This window comes from Thamnophis sirtalis, unplaced genomic scaffold (assembly GCF_051295495.1).
Source record: "Thamnophis sirtalis isolate CommonGarterSnake01/CBP01778 unplaced genomic scaffold, rThaSir2_p1.2 scaffold_1, whole genome shotgun sequence".
Lineage (NCBI taxonomy): Eukaryota > Metazoa > Chordata > Lepidosauria > Squamata > Natricidae > Thamnophis > Thamnophis sirtalis.
Window position 1 is genome coordinate 154,012,914 of NW_028261381.1, and position 21,963 is coordinate 154,034,876.

Here is a 21,963-nt window from a genome sequence, read left to right on the forward strand (position 1 = left end):
AATTGGGGTGATGCGTGACAGCCCATGTATACACCCGCAAACTCTTCCTTGACCCTACAGGCATCCCACATGGGTTGTGTAACTTTCCCCTAACCTGATGCCCTCCAGATCATCCCAGCTGGAAGACCCACTCAGGTTAAAGCCAATCTTGCAGAAGATCGTGCCTTTTAAAGAAAAAAAAGTGAGTTACGGAGAGATTGACAGAGGCCAAGGGGGTGGGACATCCACTTGCAAATCCCAGTACGGGAGAGGGGGGGGGGAAGGGCGGTGCTTTGCTTGTGCTGCGCTGATGGACAGGCCGGTGCGAGGAGTGACTTCTCCAGCCCACGTGACACTCCCTGGAGCTGGAAGAAAAGCAGCGGCCTGTCGGGGGGGGGGGGGTGTTCATTATATTCAAATATATTCATTTTCCAGGAGCCACTCCGGAGCATCAGGTCCCAGCGATCGTTCCTCTCCGCACTTCAGAGAAGCGATCCGCAATAGCTAGAGCGGCGGCGGCGGCGGCGGCAGCAGCAAGCCAAGGGCGATTTTCTCCTCTTTTCCCTCAAGCGGACTCCGGATTTCCCTGCGCGGCGAGTTTTTTCCCCCCACGAGTCGTGTTTCACGCTGGCTGTCAAGAACCATGGACTGTTTTTGTATGCCTTGCTCTCTGTCAGTGAGTAGCGCTTTCGTGTTTTTTCCCCCTTGTGGTTTTGATGTAAAGCATAAGGGTCATTTTAAGGCTAGAAACGATCCGAAGAGTGTGTGTGCGCGCGTATGTGTGAGAGAGGGAGAGAGGGGAGAGAGAGAGGGGGGGAGAGAAAGGGAGGGAAGGAAGAAAAGAGAGAAAGAAAGAGAGGGAGAGAAGAAAGAGAGAGGGAGAGAGAGAGAGGGAGGGAAAGAGAAAAAGAAAGAGAGAGAGAGAGGGAGGAGAGAAAGAAAGGGAGGGAGGAAAAGAGGGAAAGAAAGAGATAGAGCGGGAGGGAGAGAAAGAAAGAGAGAGGGAGAGAGAGAGAAAAGTGAACTCCTTCCTTGTGGATTTTCCATTTCTGTAATTGATTTCTTCGGCACCTGAAAAACAAGTCGCTGCGAAGCGGTTCGGGCTGCAGACTTAACGCCCGCTTCCTCGAACCTAACAAACTCTCTCGAACCGAGTTTTATTTCCGAGTAAACATGGATAGCAGCGCCGCGCTTTACTTATTCCAATAGATTAAACCTCTCTCCATCCTCCCAAAAGGTAAAAAAAAAGCCCTTTAAGGGTTCTGCGGGGAGGGGGGCATCCTTATCCGCCCCCCCCGCTTTCCCCTCCCTCTGCGATCACAAAGCACTGGATCAGGAGCGCTCCTTGGGAGTTGGCAAGTCCTAGTGGTTAGCGTCTACGAACCGGGAAGGTTATAAAGCCCCGAAACACGTCCGATGGAAAAGCGCTTCTGCGCCGACGGGGAGGGTTATTAACAATGACCCGAAGCGTCCGACCCGCAGCTCCTGTCCCGCGTGTTTTTTCCCTCTCCGCATTGCAAAAGGGGGCAACTCCGAGCGAGGAGTGCCTTGAGTTTTCTACCTGGGGTGGGTGGCTGGGTGGTGGTGGCGGCACAGTTCTTCCACGGAGATGGATTTGAATGGGAGCCTTCCCTTGAGAACTTCTTCCAGCACAATCCCGTTTTTAGCCCGCATAGTCAGATAGAAACAAGAAGAGTGGGGAAAAATAGGTGGGGATTCATTTGATGGGGGACATAAAGGCATTCTGCCCAAAGTTTGAGTAACCACTTCTTTTCTTAAAAAAAACAAAAAAAAAAACTGTTGTTTGCATCCCCCCCCCAACAAAGGGTAGGAAAATAAAATATATATTTTTTAAATTTTTTCACCAATCTTGTTTGCTTGCTCTGATTCCTTTTCTCCTCCCTTCCTTCCCTGCTTCCTGCCCCCTCTACACTTCTACCCCCCCCCCAGAGACACCATGACGCCTGGTAGCCGAATGCTGATGGTCATTCTATTGTGCCAAGTGATCCTAGGAGGTTCCAACCGGGCCAGTTTGATACCTGCTGAGACTGGGAAGAAGAAGGTGGCTGCGGGTTTGCATCAACAGCAGCAGCAGCGAGGAGGAGGAGACGGAGACGGAGCCTCAGGAACTGCACACCGCCTGTTCCCAAACCATGAACTCTTGCGTGGGTTCGAGGCCACCCTCCTCCAGATGTTTGGGCTGCGCCGGCGGCCACAGCCCAGCAAAACAGCCATCGTCCCCTCTTACATGATGGATCTCTATCGCCTCCAGTCTGGGGACGAGGAGGAAAATCTCCAAGATCTCAACCTCCAATATCCCGAGAAATCGACCAGCCGTGCCAACACTGTGAGAAGCTTTCACCATGAAGGTGCGTTGCAAGATGAGGAGTTAGGTGGGTTCGGGTGTTGCATTAAAGGGAGAAGCGATGGGATTTCAGAATTGCCTCTTCGGAGTAATAAGATTTGGGGGGGGGGGGAAGAATCTGACCAAAGTAGCAACTGAAGGATCCCCTTACAAGCTCCCCCAAACTCAATGGACTAGCATAGGAAAAGTAGGCTGCAGAAAGAAGCTTTTTGGAAGCTTCCTCACCTGGGAATTTGACTGGAGGGTCAGGTAGGCAGATTTATTTACCTCCCCCCCCCCTCCTGATATTTTGCTATCTTTCTAGCAATTTGCATTTTGGATGCCGGTAGATTTAAACGGAAAGTTTGCTTTTTCAGAGATATATTCTAGAATCGGGCTGTCCTGGGAAAGGGAGGGCATAGGACGAGGATCCCACTTCCTTTTATTTCTTCCTATTTAACGGTCACCAGAAAAAGGAGGGCTTGCTTTGTAGGATATTTAATGCACTGTTCTTGATTTTTTTTAAAAAAGCATTTTGTCTAGGAAATAACAGCCTGCAGTGCTTGTCCTGCTGTCTTAGCAGTTATCAGGGGGTCCCCGGGGCTTTAATAAGAAACAGAAAGCTATGGAAAGCCACCCTTGCACAACTGAGAATGCATCCAGATAGAACTGGCATAGTAATAAAAATAGCAATTATTCCGATTATCGAATAATTATCATTGGTTTCATAGCTTGGGTAGAGCACATTCTCTGTCTCCCTCTCTCTCTCCCCCCCCTCTCTCTGTCTCTTTCTCCCTCCCTTTCTCCCTCCCTCCCTCTGTGTGTGTGCGCGCGCATGTGTGTGTGTGCGTGTGTGCGTGTGTGCGTGTGCGTGCATGCATGCAAGGGACAAAGTGAGAGTGTCAGCACTCACATCCTGCGCATGCAGCTCTAACAACATATTCCATCAGATCACAGCAGTGATATTCCAGATTTCACGCTGGTTGCACTGGATTGTTACCCGCTCCCCCATCCCTGCTCCTTAGGAGCTTATGTAGGAATTATTGTTGCCCTCCATACCAACTTTAGATAAAACTTTCCCCACTCATGGTTGGTTTTTTGGGGGGGGGGGTGCGTCCATACACTCTCCTTTTTAATGACCAATGTGAATGACTAGAAAGAGGGGAGGGGTGTTATAATTGGAACCCCCCCCAATATTTCCTAGCATGAGTTTTGTCTCGGGTCTCCTACTCCCTAAAAAAAAGTCCATGGTGTAAATTTGCTTGTTCAGGATTGTATTTTTGCCAGTCTGGATTTTGTGAACTAATTGGTTTGTCTTGTAAGTGAATCTATTTCAAAGAATTAAAAAGAAAACCCACATGGAGTTTTGAAGAAGAAGTCTGCATGTTTCATTAGAGAAATATTTTTTGCAATCCGATTTTCCCTTTCAGAAGAGATCTATTTAGTCTTATCCAACCACCATCCCATGAGCTGCATCTGTCTCTTACTGTAGCTTCTGAAAAAACCTTGAAATTTAGGGATCGTGAGAAGAGCTTATTTCAAAAGATAGGCAGAGGTTGGGGAAGGGAGGGGGTTGAAACAGTCCTGGGAAGGGTTACGCTTTTGTTATTTCTTAAAAGATGTGACACAATTTCTGCTTTTCCTTCTCCCCCCCCCTCCATGGGGCACAGTCCATTTTTCTTTTGATGGTGTCCAGGGCTGAGCACGTGCCTGGCATTTTATAAATACAAGAATGAATTATGATACAATTAGGACAAAGGAGATGCGCTCACAGGTTTGGCCAGAGGGCATGACTAGGCACCCTGGCTGAACTTTGGCAGCACCCCTGCAAATTGTTACTGAGGTAGGACCAAAGCAAAGGATGATGCCAGGCTTGTTTGGGAAAGTTTATCTGGTTCGGAGCATCCAAGATTTTGCCTCAGTATCCCCTTGGAGCATCCTGGCTGCTGCATGATAATGCTGATAGAAGCCCCACTGATTTCACCAGGATTAAGTTCCAACTAAAGGTTCATTGAAATATAGCTTGCAATGTTCTTTTCGTTGGCTTAATTTCCCAGGAAATCATCTCTGAGATCCAGCTGAGAAGGCTACTCTACGCTGAAACTCATATGCTAAATCTCAGCAGGACTTTCCCATGACTTACTTGCCTTGTTGGCAAACCCCATGGGATACCCCTGACATGTATCATGGGCCGCGGCTTGGCACTTCCTGAAAGTTAGAACAATTAATCAGTGGAACAGCTTGCCTCCAGAAGTCGTGGGTGCTCCAACACTGGAGGTTTTTAAGAAGAGATTGGACAACCATTTGTCTGAAATGGTGTAGGGTCTCCTGCTTGAGCAGGGGGGGTTGAAGTTAGAAGACTTCCAAGGTCCCTTCCAACTCTGTTATTCTGTTAAAGCAAATGAAATCCATGAAAATGGGGGCATGGGGAATATTCTTCAAGGGAGGGGGCATCCTTTCCATCTTGGTGCACAACAGCAGGGAAATCACATTCCCACGGTGTTATCCTATCGCTAATATAATGTCTAGAATTGCCTGGGCTTGCAAAACTGCATCTTCTCCTTGGTGCATCAACCTAACCTCTTCCCCTTTGTGCATCTCTCTCTGTCTCTGTCTCTCTTGCTCTGTCTCTTCCTTCCTCCAGAACACCTGGAACACGTGGCCAACCCATGGAATCAACCCACTCGCTTCCACTTCTTTTTCAACCTCAGCAGTGTGCCGCCCACTGAGCCCGTCTCTTCTGCAGAGCTGAGACTCTTTCGGCAGAAAATCAATGAAGAGGAAGCCTTGGCGACCACTGAGGCTTGGGAGAAAGGCTTCTACCGGATCAACATTTATGAGGTGATGAAGCCCCTGCAAGGGGGGGACTTGGTCACCAGACTGCTGGACACACGCCTGGTGCATCACAATGTGAGCCGCTGGGAAAGCTTTGATGTGAGCCCCGCAGTCATCCGATGGACCGCAGGTGGCCAGCCCAACCACGGGCTGGCAGTGGAGGTCGTCCACCTCTACCCCACGCAGACTCACCAGGGCAAACATGTCCGGATTAGCCGCTCTTTACCTCAAGGAGACCATCTGGAGGATGCTGAATGGGCTCACCTCCGGCCTCTCCTGGTCACCTTCAGCCACGATGGCAGGGGCCAGTCACTGCTCACCCGGAGGACCAAACGCAGCCCTAAGCATCCTCACCAGCGGCCACGCAAGAGCAAGAAGAATTGTCGCCGTCATGCCCTGTACGTGGATTTCAGCGACGTGGGCTGGAATGACTGGATTGTGGCCCCCCCAGGCTACCAAGCGTTCTATTGCCACGGGGATTGCCCCTTCCCTTTGGCTGACCACCTCAACTCTACTAACCATGCCATTGTGCAGACTCTGGTGAATTCCGTCAACTCCAGCATTCCCAAAGCCTGCTGTGTCCCCACAGAGCTGAGCGCCATCTCCATGCTCTATTTGGATGAGTACGATAAAGTTGTTCTCAAGAACTACCAGGAAATGGTGGTAGAGGGATGCGGCTGTCGTTAAAAGAATAGGGGGGGGGGAATGAGTTCTCCCTGTCTCTTCCACTTGCCACCTCCCAGCCAGTCTGGCCAAAATGTGCCCGGGATGAAGGGAGGTGGGGGGGGGGGAAATGGCCTTTGATTTCACAGAGGAAGCCAAACCTGATCAGCCTCTTTCTCGCGGTGACAACTACAACTCCCTTGATCCGTTCTCCTTGACCTTATTTATGTGCAAATGTTTTGACAATAATAATCATATATTTTGGCAAGATATATTTATAACGACATATTAAAATATAAAAAAATAAAATAAAACGAGTCATTATTTTAAAGGTAAAGCCAATAGATTTTATAAAATTATTTTTATTTTTATTATTATTTTTTGATACTATCCAGAGAGGACCATGCTGGGGTTGCCGAGTTATCAATGTCCTGGCTTTTCCTTCTGGCAGTTGAAAGAATATGGAGTCATTCCCTCCCCTCAGGCCCCCCCCCCACTGTTTTTAAACTTGTCTTAATTGCCAACTACCCGGACTGGCCTGTTCCCCCAACCTTTTGTAGGTGTAATTTGGGGGAATGATCAGGTTTCTCTGCTTCATCTCCATATAACCTCCCCTCTACCCACCTTTTTTACTTGAGCTTTTAGGGCTTGTTTTTTTTTAAAGGGAGATAGCTGGATTTAATTGTTACTTTGACTGATCAGCCACACCTCTGTAAACAAAGCTTTTTGTGACATCCCGGTCTTTGGCAGGGAATGGTCGCAGTTGGACTATCTTTTTAGTTTGTTTTTCTGGTCCTGCTACCATGCATGTATGTACTTGTGATCAACTCTGGGAGGGTGTTTACTTTTTTTTTTTAATCCATTTTTAAAAAACATAAGTCCCCAAAGTGTTTAATATGAGATCACTGCACATGGATCTACAGTCTTGAGATTGGTGGACAAGGGCCAGGGTAACCACCGAAAGAAGCCCTTTCTATTCCAATGGACTATCCCAGCAAGTGGCATTAGGGCAGTTCTCTACTGGATTCTACTGGCTGGCAGTCCAAAAACATCGGAAGGACACTCAATTTCCCCACCCATTTGGGGAATGCTTTTTCCTTGATTGACAGCAGACCCCCTAAATCCTCCGTTCCTGAATGTAAGACTGCAACAGTCTCACACCTGAGATTGCTGACCCATAGTTTACAGAGTCCTAGTTTATAAAATCAATCCAACTTTCTAGACCCAAGTGGAGACAAGGCTGAGATGAGCTGTATCCTGTAAACTTTGACCACTTTTTAAAAGATCTGCTCACCTTAGTTTCCTCTTGTTGCTGTTCATCTTTTAAAAAATGTTCTTTCTACCCCTTTTCCATCAAGTGTGCACGGCCCTTGCCCAATGTGATGGCTTCCCATTGCCTGGGTAGGAATTCTGGGATTTGCAGTCCTAGAAACTCTGAAGGCCACCCCATTGAGGAAGAGTGATGTGAATAGAGATCCATTTCCTGGGACAGATCTATTAGATACTGGTAGTCATTACGGTGATGAACTGATTATGGTGACTGAAGGACGTAGAAAGCAGGATGTTCTACACATACTTCAAACTTTTCAGACTCCTTAAAAACTGAGCCTTAGAAACATGGCAAACATGGCAATTGGTGTTGAGGCAGGCTCTGTCATCAATCCTGCAGACAGTAACAAGAGCAACCACCAACAAACAGGCTGGTCAGCTCCCTTAAATTTCTCCCACCCATCAGGGAAGGAGTACCTGACTTGCTAACCATGTGAAATGTACTAAGGAAAGGGAGAGAGGGTAAGGGGGAGGGAGAGGGATGGAGGGAAGGAGAGGGAGGGAGGAAGAGAGAGAGGGGGAGAGAGGGAGAGAGAGAGATGCATTTGAAAAGAAGCTTAAAGGTTTTTTTGGGGGGTGGGGTGGGGAACAATGCTGAGCCCTGGAGGATTTGTTCCTGTATTTTATTCCTTTATTTTAACCCTCTCTTGCTCCTAGCCCTCGGGTTGAAAAGTATTAACATTTTGGAAGGAAAAAAGTGACTGGGAAAGCACTTTAGCTCCCTTCAAAGCTTGGAGAAGTCTTTGAAGATCATATCTGGCAATTATGACATCTTAAGAAAGAAAAGGGGGGATGTCAAAAGAGTTAAATATGAATTAGAAGCCAAATGGATGTTTGGGCTTTGACTTTTCCTTCTTAAATGATAGCAGGTGAGATCCAAAATACCTCTACGATGGGTAGAGTTTGCTCCAAGTGAGCAAATGAGAAGAAGCTGCTTCAGGAAGGACGTTTGAGGGACCCAGCGTCCCTTGCTGTGTTCTCAATGCTGTAAGCACTATCCACAGCTAGGAATCCTTCTTCATCAAGGGTTGGTCAGAAGACCTCTTTCAGGAAACAAGCCATAAAAGTGATTGAATCTTTGCACAACTTGCAGGAGATCTGCTTGTGGGTTTTGTTCTTATGTATTAGTAACCATGAATACAATTTGCGGGTTCCTTCTCCTCAAAGACTGGCAACAAGTTAGGTGGTGGTCTCAATGCTCCAGAAAGCCAGTGTGGTTAGTGCTTGTGGTGTTGGACAAGGCCCAGGAGAGGAAGGTTCCAGTCTACCCTCAGTCATAGGAAGCTCATTGGATGACATTGGCTAATCATTTTGTCTCGGGCAACCTAACTTGCAGGTTTATTATGGGAATAAAATGAATGAAAGTCTTCACATAAGCTACCTTTCAGAAAAAGGTGAGCTATGACTTATGCAGGGATGAAACACAGCAGGTTCTGGACAACCAATAGCGGAAATTTTGAGTAGTTCAGAGAACCGGCAAATGCCACCTCTGACTGGCCCCAGAAATGGGTTGGGAATGGAGATTTTGCAGTATCCTTCCTCTGCTGCGTCTACCAAGCCATGCCCACCATGCTACACCACACCCATCAAGCCACACCCACAGAATTGGTAGTAAAAAAAAATGAATTTCACCATTGGCCTTATTCCAATACAAATACAATATACTATAATTTTCCTCATTCACTTTCTTCCAGGGCTTAGTCAAGCAGTATAATCTCATTTTCAAAAACCCTCCAGGGCCTCCTCCTTGCTTGTCTCTCTGCCCTTATGATCTGATGAATGCCTTCTGGTGACCTTCAGTCATCCTGCTCTACTACCCTCAGCTATCCAAACATTGCTGGGTTCCTGAAATGACCTACCCAGGCTTTCTGCTGCCTCTTGTGCCTGGAATTGCCTCATGGACCCATCGTATTTATTCATGTCCTTCCTAAAACTTTATGCCCTTCTCCAAACTCACCTTTTCTGAAGACCTTGAAAGCTGCGATGTAATTGTTGTAGTATATGTAACTGAAATACAAAATATCCTCCCTTGTTAAAATGTGCTTCCCTTCTCCTTTCTCATTTCCTCCCCTATTTAATTAAGTTCTTCCTGTTTGTAATAGGCTATGTTGGTTTAATACGAGATGGGTAGCAAATAAATGTAATAAATAAATAAATAATAATAATAATGGGGAGGTACAGAGGAGATATAGGGACACAGTGCCTCAGTGGCTAAGATGCTGAGCTTGTCGATCAGAAAGGTCAGCAGTTCGGCGGTTCGAATCCCTAGTGCCCCGTAATGGAGTGAGCTCCTGTTACTTGTCCCAGCTTCTGCCAACTTAGCAGTTTGAAAGAACGTAAAAATGCAAGTAGAAAAATAGGAACCACCATTGGTGGGAAGGTAACAGCGTTCCGTCCACCTTCGGTGTTTTGTCATGCCGGCCACATGACCATGGAGATGTCTTCGGACAGCGCTGGCTCTTCGGCACTGCCCCCTAGAGTCGGGAACGATTAGCATGCATGTGCGAGGGGAGTCTTTACCTTTACCTTACAGAGGAGATATTGGTGGATCTAGAAAGCCAGCTGAAAAATAGTGAAGGGCAATTAAAGATCAGATCAGATGAAAGCAACGAAATGACTAAGGAAGGACTTGCTTTGAAAATGATTCCCAAGAAGAGTTTTGGCTCTAATGGGAGTGTGGCATCCCTCCCTTAATTGTTAAAGCAGCCCATCTTTTTCAGGTTTCTGCAGGAGCCAGGAAAAGAAAGAGAGAGGCCATTGTTTAGGAGTTACATTTTGAGTCGATTTCCAGCACATTTATGAAGAAAACCAGTGAGATACACAACACGTTGGTGTAAAATGCAATTAGAATTACAGCTGTAGAAAGATGAAGAGCATTTGATAATTGAAGGCTATTGACCATAAGACCCAAATAGAATTTCCATATAGGGAAGCAGCATATTCCAGATGCTGGAGAAAACCCGACAGAGAAAACAGCCATATCTACCACATTAGCTAAGCTCCTCAAAGACCAGCTTGGAATGGAAGCATAAGTTTATCTTGTTCTAATTCCATGTATGATAGCCCTGGAGAAGAATGAAAGAAATGATATTATTTAAAGATGCCAGATTCAGCGTGGAGTCTCTTATCTGGATTTAGATGCTCTCCTCCTTGGGCCTGGATAAAATTGTAAGACATATCAAAGATCGTTGAATGTCACCATCATTTAAACCACCTGTTTCCCCCCAGAATTATGATTTAGAAGACTTCCCTAAGCTAGTGACTTGTAGAACTGCCATCCCAACACATCTGGGGAACATGAGCCCTGTGCTTTACCACTTTTAATTAGGGAAACAGTAACACCATGGCTCTATGCAGATCCTCAGCTGCACTTGGAACATCTGGGCAAAGTTTGATCTTCATAGGAGACTCGGGCATGGCTCACAAAGAGTGCCTGGCAGACAAGGCTGAGGTTACACCCGCCATTTAGAGTAGAATCAAAGGCTCAGTGCAACCTTTCCCTCTGCTTGCCTGCTGTCTTCAGCCTCTCAATATACTTCCAATGAAACTTCCAATGAAAAATAAATACACATGCATACTTGGTGGGGGAGGATGAGAAAAGAAGGCTGAAAATGATGCAGCACTTGTTGTTTTTCATTACTGGAGCTCCCCAAGCCTCCAAGAGGGCAGCTTAGTGGAAACCAATAAAAACCGAGGTGGAAAGGTTGCCAGAAGCCTCATCTCCCCGGAGAGCGCAGGTGGAGAGACCAGATCAGAGCCTCAGGCAAAAGCAAATATGCATGCACGCGGGCTTGCACACCCACGCTCCCCCACACCAACTTGCTCTTGCAAAACTACTTTCTGACCAAAAGAAGAAAAAAAAAGGTGTTTAGCTCACTGAGCGCTCATTTACTCCCACTCCATCCCTTAGTTCTCCATGGAACTGGAAGCAGCTCTGTTAGTCTGCCCCCACCTCCCCCTTGGCTTTTGGTATTTGTCCGGTTTCCAAAAAAATTTCACATTCCTCTCTTTAAAAATACATGTGTTATTGTGGAAAAGAAATGGACAAAGATAGCAGCACAGTCAAGGGGGGCATTTCTCTTGCATACATCTCCCCCTCCCTCAAAAAGAAAACCTTCATGCTCTTGTGCAATTCCTAGTCATTTTAGTGGAGCTTGCAAGACATGAAGTCATTGAATCAGCGTCTCCCTTGGATTAATTAATCCTATGTATTTAAGCTACAAAAGTATGCTACATGCAAGGCTGATTTTCTCATACCTAGTATGAGAAGTAATCAGAGTTGGCCCCAAATTGCTTTCCAAAATTCTCCACTCAGTTTAGGGCAGAGACACTGGGGTGGACTGTAACTCCAAAGAAAGGAGAATTCTCCAATCGTTTTTCAGGAACAGGACTCATTTGTAATGTTGATGGTAACATCTCAGGTGAAAAAGCCTCATGGAAGGAATGCTTTCATAATGTCTTCATACTTGCCAGTGTTTCTGCATCAGATATATAAATATGACAGTGGTGAGATTCACTTCGATTTACCACTGCTTCGCAACTGTGAGCGCGCGTGCCTTCTGCGCATGAGTGTGGCCTTCCGTGCATGCACTTTGCTCGCTTGCGGGGTGTGCACAAATTCGTGCAGTGTTGAAAACAAGGCTACATAGGACGTTTTGGAGCTGGGGCCGACCCACCTGCAGTTCAGGTGAACTGGTACAAACCGGCTGAATATACCACCCCTGAAATATGGTGAATGAAGGTGAATATACATGTCCTAGGATAATGTTGCAGGATCCAACCTGGGTCAGTCACCGGGACCAGAGGTTTTGTCTTCTGAGCTTTCGGAAGTGAGCCCATCTTCAGGGAACTTCTCTCTAGCTAGCATGAGTCTGAAAGCTTGGAAGACAAAACTTCTGGTTCCGGTGACCCACCCAGATCAGATCCTGCAATATAAATACGGTCATTGCCATATGACAAGTAAAGTGAAGTGGCACGTGCGATGTTCCAAAGAGAAAGAGAGAGAGAGAGAGGGGGGGGGAGGGAGGGAGGGAGGGAGAGAGAGAGAGAGAGAGAGAGAGAAAGAGAAAGAGAAAGAGAGAGAGAAGACTAACAACAATCCCACAACCCTCCCTTCTCTCTGAGGCATTTGGTGTTTCAGACTTTTAATGAATAAATTAAATAAAACAAGGAAATAATAACTAGAGTTGAAATGCTTTGTGGAAGCAGTCCTCTCTAGTGAGGCCAAACCAAGAAATATGTTCAAATAATGAGTGAGAGGAGCAAAAGTCACATTTGTCATTGTGGGAGTAATTTTTTCAAAGCTGAATCAAAATTACATTCAAATAATAAGTGAGAGCCAGTTGGAACTGAAGCAGAACTTCTCATTGACTAACCCATCCAAATTCTTAAAAAAGTTTCTTGATTTGCCTGGAAGACTCTATATGTAGTGACCACATTACAGCCCAATGACCATATATTTCTATTTCTTGTATATATTGATTTTGGATGCTAGCATTGTACAGATTCTCTTCCCCCGCATTTCTGTGTATTTCAAAATGCTTCACATATAGAGTATCATTTTCATCACTTCCATAAGGTGCTCCAAAACCTGATTATATTCTTTTTAACTATACTAAAAATATCTTTAGAAAAAGCATAACTTTTTTTAAAGTTTATTTTAGAATATCTTTGTTAAAGATTTATACCCTATATTGGTTCTGGGAAGTCGGGGGGCGGGATTTAGGGGGGGAGGGGAGGGGGAGGGAAGTAAACATTTGTAAAAGTTTTTTTTCCAAAATTTTCAATAAAAAAAATAAAAAAGTAAAAGCGTAACTGTAGGAAATAGATAATTTTAAACAAGAAGAAAGTACTGTGATTGTGCAGTAGCAAATGGCAATTTATACAATTGATACCATAATTTATTGATCTATAATTCTGCAAGGCACTTTACCTCTTCACCTTTACCTCTGTTAATCTTTGATACAGTATGAGCTCTGTAATAAATTTTATTTTGTTTTCTCTTTAACTGTGTAAGCGATAAGTATTTCAGGGTTTTTTTTTCTCCACAAACGATTAAATGCAATTTAATCCTAAATACTTCAGTACTAAGAATGGGAAAGTTTACCTTTTATTTGTTAGGTTCACTCAAAACAATAAGAAAAAAATAACTCTGAAATAGCATTTTAGGGTCACCTCATGGCTGCTGCTGTGTTGCAATATTTTCGGGGATGGCTTATTTTCAGGGGAGGGCTTATTTTTGGGGAAACAAGGTATGTACAACAATTCAATTATGCAAAACATACTTATCAAATTGAAACACTTTTGAAGAACTTTTTGGATCTATCATTAGAAAATAAAATGATTTCTCTGTAAAGTCTTTTCTTTGGACACTTGTTTTCAAACTAATAATGGGGCAAAGCTGTGCTTTTCCAAAATTCTGTTATTCTAACTTATAATAAGAAAGAACATTTCTAAAATCCCTTTCTTGACTTTGCCTACCCTAGGTCAGTAAATATGACTGAATTGCTCTTCCTCCATTTTCTCAGAAAATGAAGAGAAGAAAGGGAAGCCTGTCAGAGATGCAGCTGCCTCTGGATATGTTAAATGTGATTGTGTAGCATATCTGAGCCTTTAAAAGCAGGGTGTTCCCTGTGTGGGTATTAAGAGAAGTTTGGGAAGCCAGGGAGAGAAAGATACCCATCAATAAGAGTGCTTTCCCCCTCAAATTTCTCTTCTCTTTCTTAAGAACTTCTAAAATAAATTTCAGCAAATTGAATGAGAACTACAGAAAATAATCCTGGAGTCTTCTCCATAGGAGGACTGCTCTTTTTCTCAGATCCAAATTTGATTGCTATCACATTGTACTAAGAAATGCTTATTTCAATAGTAATTTATGGGATGCCACACAATTGAGGCCTGTGAACTATGGTGCTGGAGAAGATACCTGTGAGTCCCTTGGATTGCAAGGTGATGAAACCAGTCAGTCCTAGAGGAGATCAACCCTGACTGCTCTTTAAGAGACCAGATCCTGAAGATGAAACTCAAATACTTTGCCCACTGAGAAGGAAGGACACACTGGAGAAGAGCCTAATGCTTGGAAAGATTGAGGGCAAAAGAAGAAGGGGACGACAGAGAATGAGGTGGCTGGATGGAGTCACTGAAGCAGTCGGCTTGATCTTAAATGGATTCCGGGGGATGGTCGAGGACAGGAAGGCCTGGAGGAATGTTGTCCATGGGGTCATGATGGATGGACACAACTTTGCAACTTACAACAGCAACACCACAATTTGTGGGGTTTGGATAGCACGCTGAGCCATAAACCATGGCTTTCAGGTTACCACAGCCAGATCACAGTAAATGTTTTTGTGACTTAATGCAATGTGTCAAGTCAGCCACTGGATAAGCATTTTGCATTCAGTAGTAAATAGCATTTGTAATCACATGTAATCCTGTGCCCCTTCCCTCCCAAATCTGAGAATGATTGTATCACTGGGTATAAGCAATCAATAGAAATTTGACCCTCTGTCAATCAAACTAGTCACATGTATTGACTTACAGGTAATACTTATTGATGGAATGCTCAGTGAAGCCACTATACATTTAAAAATATATATATATATACACCTAAAGTTCCCTATTAACTGAGTTAGCCACCCTACTTGGATTGTTAGTAAATTAGGCAATATTAGTAAAGCAAAATGACTACCTTCCTTTTAAAAACTAATATAAAACTGTATAAGCAAACAGTATTGTTACTTTTACTTCTAGGAATTAAAACAGCCAGCACATGATAATCAGGGCAAATTTAGCATCATAATGATAGGAGAGACAAAGTAATAGGAAGTAAACAGATTTCACAACTGAGGAGGAAAACTGTTTGGCAACTTTATGGAGGATATCTTCTACCTGAATTTTCAAACTATTGAACTGTTCCCTCCCTCCCCTCTTCTCCCTCTTGTTTATATTCACATTTCAGGTCAGTAGTTAAAGGTGTTATTATTTAACAAACATGTTGCATTACATGAAGTTTATATTGCATTTCTTTAATATTCCATTAAATCCCTCTGTCAGTTAAGAGACCCTGTTAACTTAATTCTGTGGAGAAACAAATCAATCATTATTTACTGCTAAAATACCACCTCAGCTTTTTCAACAAATAGTGTCAGATCAATTTGAGGTAAATTTATCCTTTTTTTCAATGGATTGGCAAATTACATTCTCACATATTCCCATTTACATAGGTGTTTTGATGTTATTTGTGTAGAAATAATCTCCTTGCATGCTAAGCAAACTAAATTCTGTTCTATTACCAGAATTAATTGTGATGTGCTACTTCTCTCTCTCTTTGGGCATTTACAATCTTTCTGCCTTGGCTTCATCACCATCTTTCAAAAGATAGCTTCAGTAGTGGGATTCAATTTTTTTTTAGTACCGGTTCTGTGGGCGTGGCTTGGTGGGCATGGGAGGGGAAGGATACTGTAAAATCTCCATTCCCTCCCGATCAGCTGGGACTTGGGAGGCAGAGAATAGATGGGGGCGGCCAGTCAGAGGTGGTATTTACTGGTTCTCCGAATTACTCAAAATTTCCACTGCCGGTTCTCCAGAACTGGTCAGAACCTGCTGAATACCACCTCTGGATAGCTTGTATATTTATTCGACCTGAAATTTGATCTGCAGGATTTACTATGACATTCTGTGAACTGCATTTAGGGAGTTAAGAAAACAGCTCTTGGGATAGCCCTGTTTCATAGTATATTAACTGGACTCAAGTGGAACTGTGTGTATATGGGTGTTTGTGTATGTGCTTTTGTGTGTGTGTGTGTGTGTGCTCACACACCCACGCATACTGTACATCTTGTTCATGTGTGTCTTGTTCCAGTGTCCCACTTATCATCAGGTTGCTGTGGTTCCCCAACATCTGACATTGACCTTGTTAATCTTGGTGGTATCCCACCTGGCATGATTCTCCTAATTCATGTCCATCTCACTATTAAGATAGGCAGATAAGGTGTCAAGGAGTCTTTTTTCAAGGATCCCTATTGGTAAAGTAGGTGCCAACTTCAATTCAAATCACAAGCTGCTGCATAAATGACACTAAGTAAAGGTTAAAATAGCTACGACTGCAAAGCTGGAACAGTGACTCCAACAGGTTGTAGGAAATACACCAGAGCTTAGGAAGAACCAAGATTCTGCACAGAACCTTCAAACTCTCTGGTAGAGGATCCAAAATTAAAGAAGACACAGGCTACCTATAATGGTGAGAAGCAGAGGTGGGTTCCTACTGGTTTGGCCTGGTTCGGCCAAACCGGTAGTGGGATGCTGGCCTGGGTTGCAAAACTGGCAGCGACCCAGGCTGGACACACCTCTGAACTGGTTCCCCAGTAGCCACCGTCACCGCCGCTATCTTGTTTTTGAGTTCTGCATATACGCAGAACAATTTCCATTGAACTGAGCATCCAGCACGTGCATGAGCAAACCAGCAGTAACACTGGCCAGAACCCAGCCCCGGTGAGAAGGGATTTTGTATGTTTCTATGTAACTTGGTCTGGGAGGAAGAAAATGGTATCATCATCATCAATATCATCACCATTGCACAGATGTTCAGTCTGGGTTTGGCATTTTTGTCTACCTATCGAGTCCTTACCAAGGACCTGGGATAGGCAAATCTGGATGTTTGATGGTGTTACAGATATTGTTGCAGGATGGAAGCAGTTCCAAGTAAAGTCGCCTTCTGCAATTGACTGATGGCAAATTTGTCAATGCCTATGGTATTCAAGTAGTGCTCCAGTTATTTTGGGACTGCACCCAAGACACCTACTACTATTGATACTACCCTTGTTTGCCTTTGCCATAGATGATGATGATGATGATTTCATTTATTAATTAAACATGAAACTCAGTCAACTGAACATTTAAAGATGTGTCCCAAATACCATTGACTGATGCTAATGGTTGATACAAGTTGCTGTCCTAGGTATCAAACAAATATCATCATCATCATCATCATCATCATCATCATCATCATCGTCATCGTCGTTGTTGTTGTTGTTGTTGTGGTTGTTGTTGTTGTTGTTGTCATTGTTGTAAAATTATATGCCATCTGATTTCTAGCAACTCAGAATAGTTTGCAAATGATTTTAAAAAATGAAAATATGACATGATATGCAAGGAACAAAAAATGCTAGAGATGGAAGAATAACAAATGGGGTGGAAACAATACAAAACACAGAACAAAACAAAACAAGCAACAAAACCAACCTATAGTATGTTACAAGGAAGCTTCAGCAATCCCCACCAAAGATCTTTAGATCTCTTTGAAATCCCCTAATAGTTGATTCATTAGATTAATTTCCCTTATCTACAACATTTACTCCATCATTTGATAATCACAATCTTCTCCGGACAGTTTTCTATAAAATTTAAAAGTAGCATGAAGCATAAAAACAAGACATATATTTTGAACAGCATCCAACGAAAATTAAAAAAAAAAGAAATTTAAAAGCGATAGCACCTGGTACCTAAATAACCACGATGTAGATTGCAGGCTGACAGGCAGTTTTATGTAGAGGTCAAGACACCAGGCTGGAAATTAGAGAGTTTGTGACATCTAGTCATGCATTGGGCAGAAAACCAGCTGGGTGACTTTAGCCAGTCCCTGTCTCTCAGCCCTAGGAAGGAAGCAATGGCAAACCACTTCTGAAATCTTGCCAAGAAAACTGCAGGGACTAGTCCAGGCAGAATTAAAGAAGCTTCTTGGATGAGAAGTGAAATATTTTCAGAAGAAAAAAAAACCAAGAAAGTCCAGTTGTCTTTTAGAAAATCACCTTTGGGACAACCATGACCAGGATGATTGAGAATTTTCAAGAACAAGTCCAGCCACTCTAGTACCAAGTGACTTTTACTGAAAAGCCCCAGCTTTTAACAATTTCTAGATGTTCTTCTTTTGACAGGGTACTGCAGAAGGACATGAAGGCCACTTTATATAAATAGTGTCTGATTCAAGAGGTACCTCTGTGAAGTTTTTTTTAAAAATGAGAGTGAATTTGGAAAGAAGAATATTTATTTATTTCTTATTATGTATTTATTAAATTGGTTTGCTGCCCATCTCGTTATATTCAAAAGGGCAGGAGCACCACAATGAACAAATATCACCATGGCAGTAGAGATAAGATGCTGGATTAGGGAAAGATGATCTAGAAGTCAGTCACTCATCTAAATTTGATAATACCAATGATAGATGGAGCAGAAGTTTGGGGTCTATACTCAACCATAGTCCTAGAACAAACACAGGCCTAGCATTTGAGACATATTTTGGGTGTAGATCCAAGAACATCTGCTGCAGCAGTTAGAGCTGAATTGAGAATTCATACAATTCATGCACTATCCAAAATTAGAGCATATAACTACTGGTGCACCATCAATGAAACAGAGACTGATAGACTCCCCAAGTTATGTCTACTAGAGCAAATAAAATTACAATCAGAAATATCCTGGATCACCAAACTAACAAATTTTGTAAGAAGCGGTGGCCTTACTGTCTCTTGCGTAACAGGAGAACAATTTAAAAAAAGAGCTGCCCAAAGAATGAAGCATAGAGAAGCACAAAATGATAAAGCTATCCTTAGTAAGGTGGGTAACTTGAAATGGCTCAGCAAATACAAATGCACTTTTCAGTAGACAGCTCGTTGAAGTTACAATGGCCAAAATATATTAGGGAGATATTTACACGACTGAGATTTGAACAGCTTGACCCAATGGTCAGATATGAGAGATTCCATTCTATACCCTAAAGTGAGCATCTCTGCATTTGCGGAGTGGCAGAGGTAGAAGAGCTGGATCACACCCCATTTGACTGTTGCTTGTATAAGGAGGGTGAGAGACAGGTACCTTGGTCTATATACCAAACGACTGACCCCGCTGGGATCCCCATATCAAAACCACTTACTTTATGTGTGTCCAGAACCTGTAAATAACATTTAACACAGCACAGTACTTAAACAAAATGGTTCAAATGAGATCTGCATACATGGGACTAATTGGGGTAGATTGTAAGGGTGACACCGAAATATAATTTTACGTCATTTTATTCTATTTTACATATTTATGCATTAAATTATATTGTACGGTATCTTATCCTATAACTATTGTATTTTACTCTACTCTTATTTTAAATTGTTTGTATAGGATTTTATTGGTGATATGTGTTTGAACCTTGTGCTTTGACATGGCCTATAGGCTAATCAATAAAACTATAATCTTTAATGCCAATGATTGAATTACATAGCTCCTTTGTTCTGCTAATGAATACCAGGCTTGCGAATGACTAGCTGCAATGATCTTATCAAACATGAAGAAATTGACTGTACAATTCAGTGTACAATATCCATAACAAATTTAGTATTTGGGAAGAATACTTCCCCAGTCTACTGATCTTTGGATCTGTTGATCTATACAAATTCTCTGCCAGAAGTTAGTCTATTTAACATAATGGATAGGAAAGGCTGATATATATATATATATATATATATATATATATATATATATATATATATATATATATATGTGTGTGTGTGTGTGTGTGTGTGTGTGTGTGTGTGTGTGTGTGTGTGTGTGTGTGTGTGTGTGTGTGTGTGTGTGTGTGTGTGTGTGTGTGTGTATATATATATATATATATATATGTGTGTGTGTGTTTTCTGAGGTTTTCGCGGGTGTTAGTATGTAGGTCTCTAGTTGTTCGGGTTTTCTCCCGCGTAGAATTGGAGATGTCTTGGCGACGTTTCGACGAAGTCACATTCGTCATCTTCAGGCTGCTGCTGACTACTTCAGGTTTGGTGTTTCCAGGAGTAGTATATATATGTTTTTTATTTGTGCTGATAAATAAATAAAGGGAGACATATATATATATGATTTTTACAACCCCTGGTAAGCCCCAATTATGGGAGGAAGCTAACTGCTTCCATCATCTGTCAATCGGCTTGTCACAAGAGTCCATCACGACAGAAACCCAATATTTTTACTGTTGACTTTGTTATATTTGTGTTTTTTTATTTGTGCTGATAAATAAATAAAGGGAGACTAGTATAGATCTATTTCAAGCTATTTAGCTCTCATCAGCTAGCCATACCCTTACTGGTTCAAATCCCAGTAAGGGTATGGCTAGCTGATGAGAGCTAAATAGCTTGAAATAGATCTATACTAGTCTCCCTTTATTTATTTATCAGCACAAACACACACACACACACACACACACACACACACACACATATATACATATATACATATATACATATATACATATATACATATATACATATATACATATATACATATATACATATATACATATATACATATATACATATATACATATATACATATATACATATATACATATATACATATATACATATATACATATATACATATATACATATATACATATATACATATACACATATACACACATACACACATACACACATACACACATACACACATACACACAAACACACACACACACACACACACACACACACACACACACACACACATATATATTCCATCCCTGTGACTGGATATTCAATCCCATAGGCTTTGTATAATTTGTCTCCATTCTTGGCATTAGCAAGTTGGATCAGATAGACAGTGTGTATCATGCCTTTTATGAACTTGCAGAGGTGGTCTTGAGGTCAGCCTTGGGAATGCAAGGCCAAGGCACATTTCAGGCACTCACACAGGATTCACCTGAACTCATCCACTTCGGGCACTTGTCAATCAACCTGCCTTTATGAAGGCTATAGCGTTTTGTAATTTGTGACCTTCTCAGCCAGCTTCCAACAAGCAAAGTCAATTGGGGAAGCAGGATTCACTTAAGGACAGTGCAACAACCATGTGATTCATGTAATGTCCATAGTAGAAATGATAGTGAAATCAGGTCTGGTCATATGATGATTTGCTTGATGATTGCATTGCTTAGCAACCAAACTCCGGTCCCAAGAGAGGTTTTAAGTCAAAGACTACCTGTATCCCAAATTATATGGGCCTCAATACCTACGGTAGGTTAAATCTTGCCTGGTTTGTTTTGGGGAAATGGTGAGCTGTATGTAGGCAATGTTGTGGTTGGGGACTATGCTTTTTCATTCATTATTGTGGCGCTCAAAAGCCATAGAAAATAACAATGATGATGCAACAATGCCAGCAGAGAGGTAGGCCAGGAATATCAACCACTTGTTCTATTTGTGGTTTTGAAAAAAAAAATGCGAATAGCTTAACGTACACAGCGTTCCTTCTTGTGAAAAATGCACTTTATAATTCAAACATTTGTCACTAATTTCAGGCAGGGAGAGGGACACAGGCATATGTAAATAAAAGGTGGGCAACATATAGCTTATGGCCAGCCTGCATATAGCTTATGGCCAGCCTGCATAGAAGTCATTTCTAGATGCCCAGTGATTGGGAATGACCAATGATGTAGCCCATTTTCTTTACTGTTGAAACTCTCCTCACTCCTGAGCGTGTTCAGGGTGTGTTATCCTTCTATGCAATTTCATTTAAACAAGTAGCAAAGACTTTTCTGTTTAAAACTGCCTTAACTTTGTTGAATTTGTTGTGTGGTCAAAGAGCTTTGCAAACTACTCTGTATATTTATTACTATGGGTGTTATGTCTTGTATCTGACTATACTTTTGTTTGAGTGTAGTACTGTACTGCCCCAGAAAGCAAATATACTTTAAATAACCAACTAACCAATCAATAAATAAACAAGCTTTGGTGGTTTTATTCTTCTTTTTCTGCTGATGTACCTAGGCATTCTGTAATGTGCTGAGATTATTA

At 42.6% G+C, this 21,963-nt stretch overlaps 1 protein-coding gene across 2 annotated transcripts; it reads left to right on the forward strand.

Annotated features, from left to right (window-relative positions):
• Positions 1–384: 384 nt before the first annotated feature.
• BMP4 (bone morphogenetic protein 4) lies at positions 385–6,124 on the forward strand. 2 transcript variants are annotated; one of them, XM_087728360.1, is made up of 3 exons: positions 385–655; positions 1,930–2,372; positions 4,968–6,124. In XM_087728360.1, the coding sequence occupies exons 2-3, from the start codon at positions 1,937–1,939 to the stop codon at positions 5,843–5,845; spliced, it is 1,314 nt and encodes a 437-aa protein (XP_087584486.1). In that variant the 5' UTR covers positions 385–655; positions 1,930–1,936; the 3' UTR covers positions 5,846–6,124. The 2 variants fall into 2 exon arrangements, with proteins under 2 accessions (XP_087584486.1, XP_013910255.2); XM_014054780.2 differs by having other exon boundaries at positions 1,930–2,348.
• Positions 6,125–21,963: the final 15,839 nt, after the last annotated feature.

Excerpts from the sequence above, each read along its gene's own strand:
- BMP4 (XM_087728360.1), top strand. The coding sequence starts at position 1,937 with ATGACGCCTGGTAGCCGAATGCTGATGGTCATTCTATTGTGCCAAGTG. Across the intron at positions 2,373-4,967 it reads GTTGCAAGATGAGGAGTTAG|AACACCTGGAACACGTGGCC; the intron begins GTGGGTTCGGGT and ends TCCTTCCTCCAG.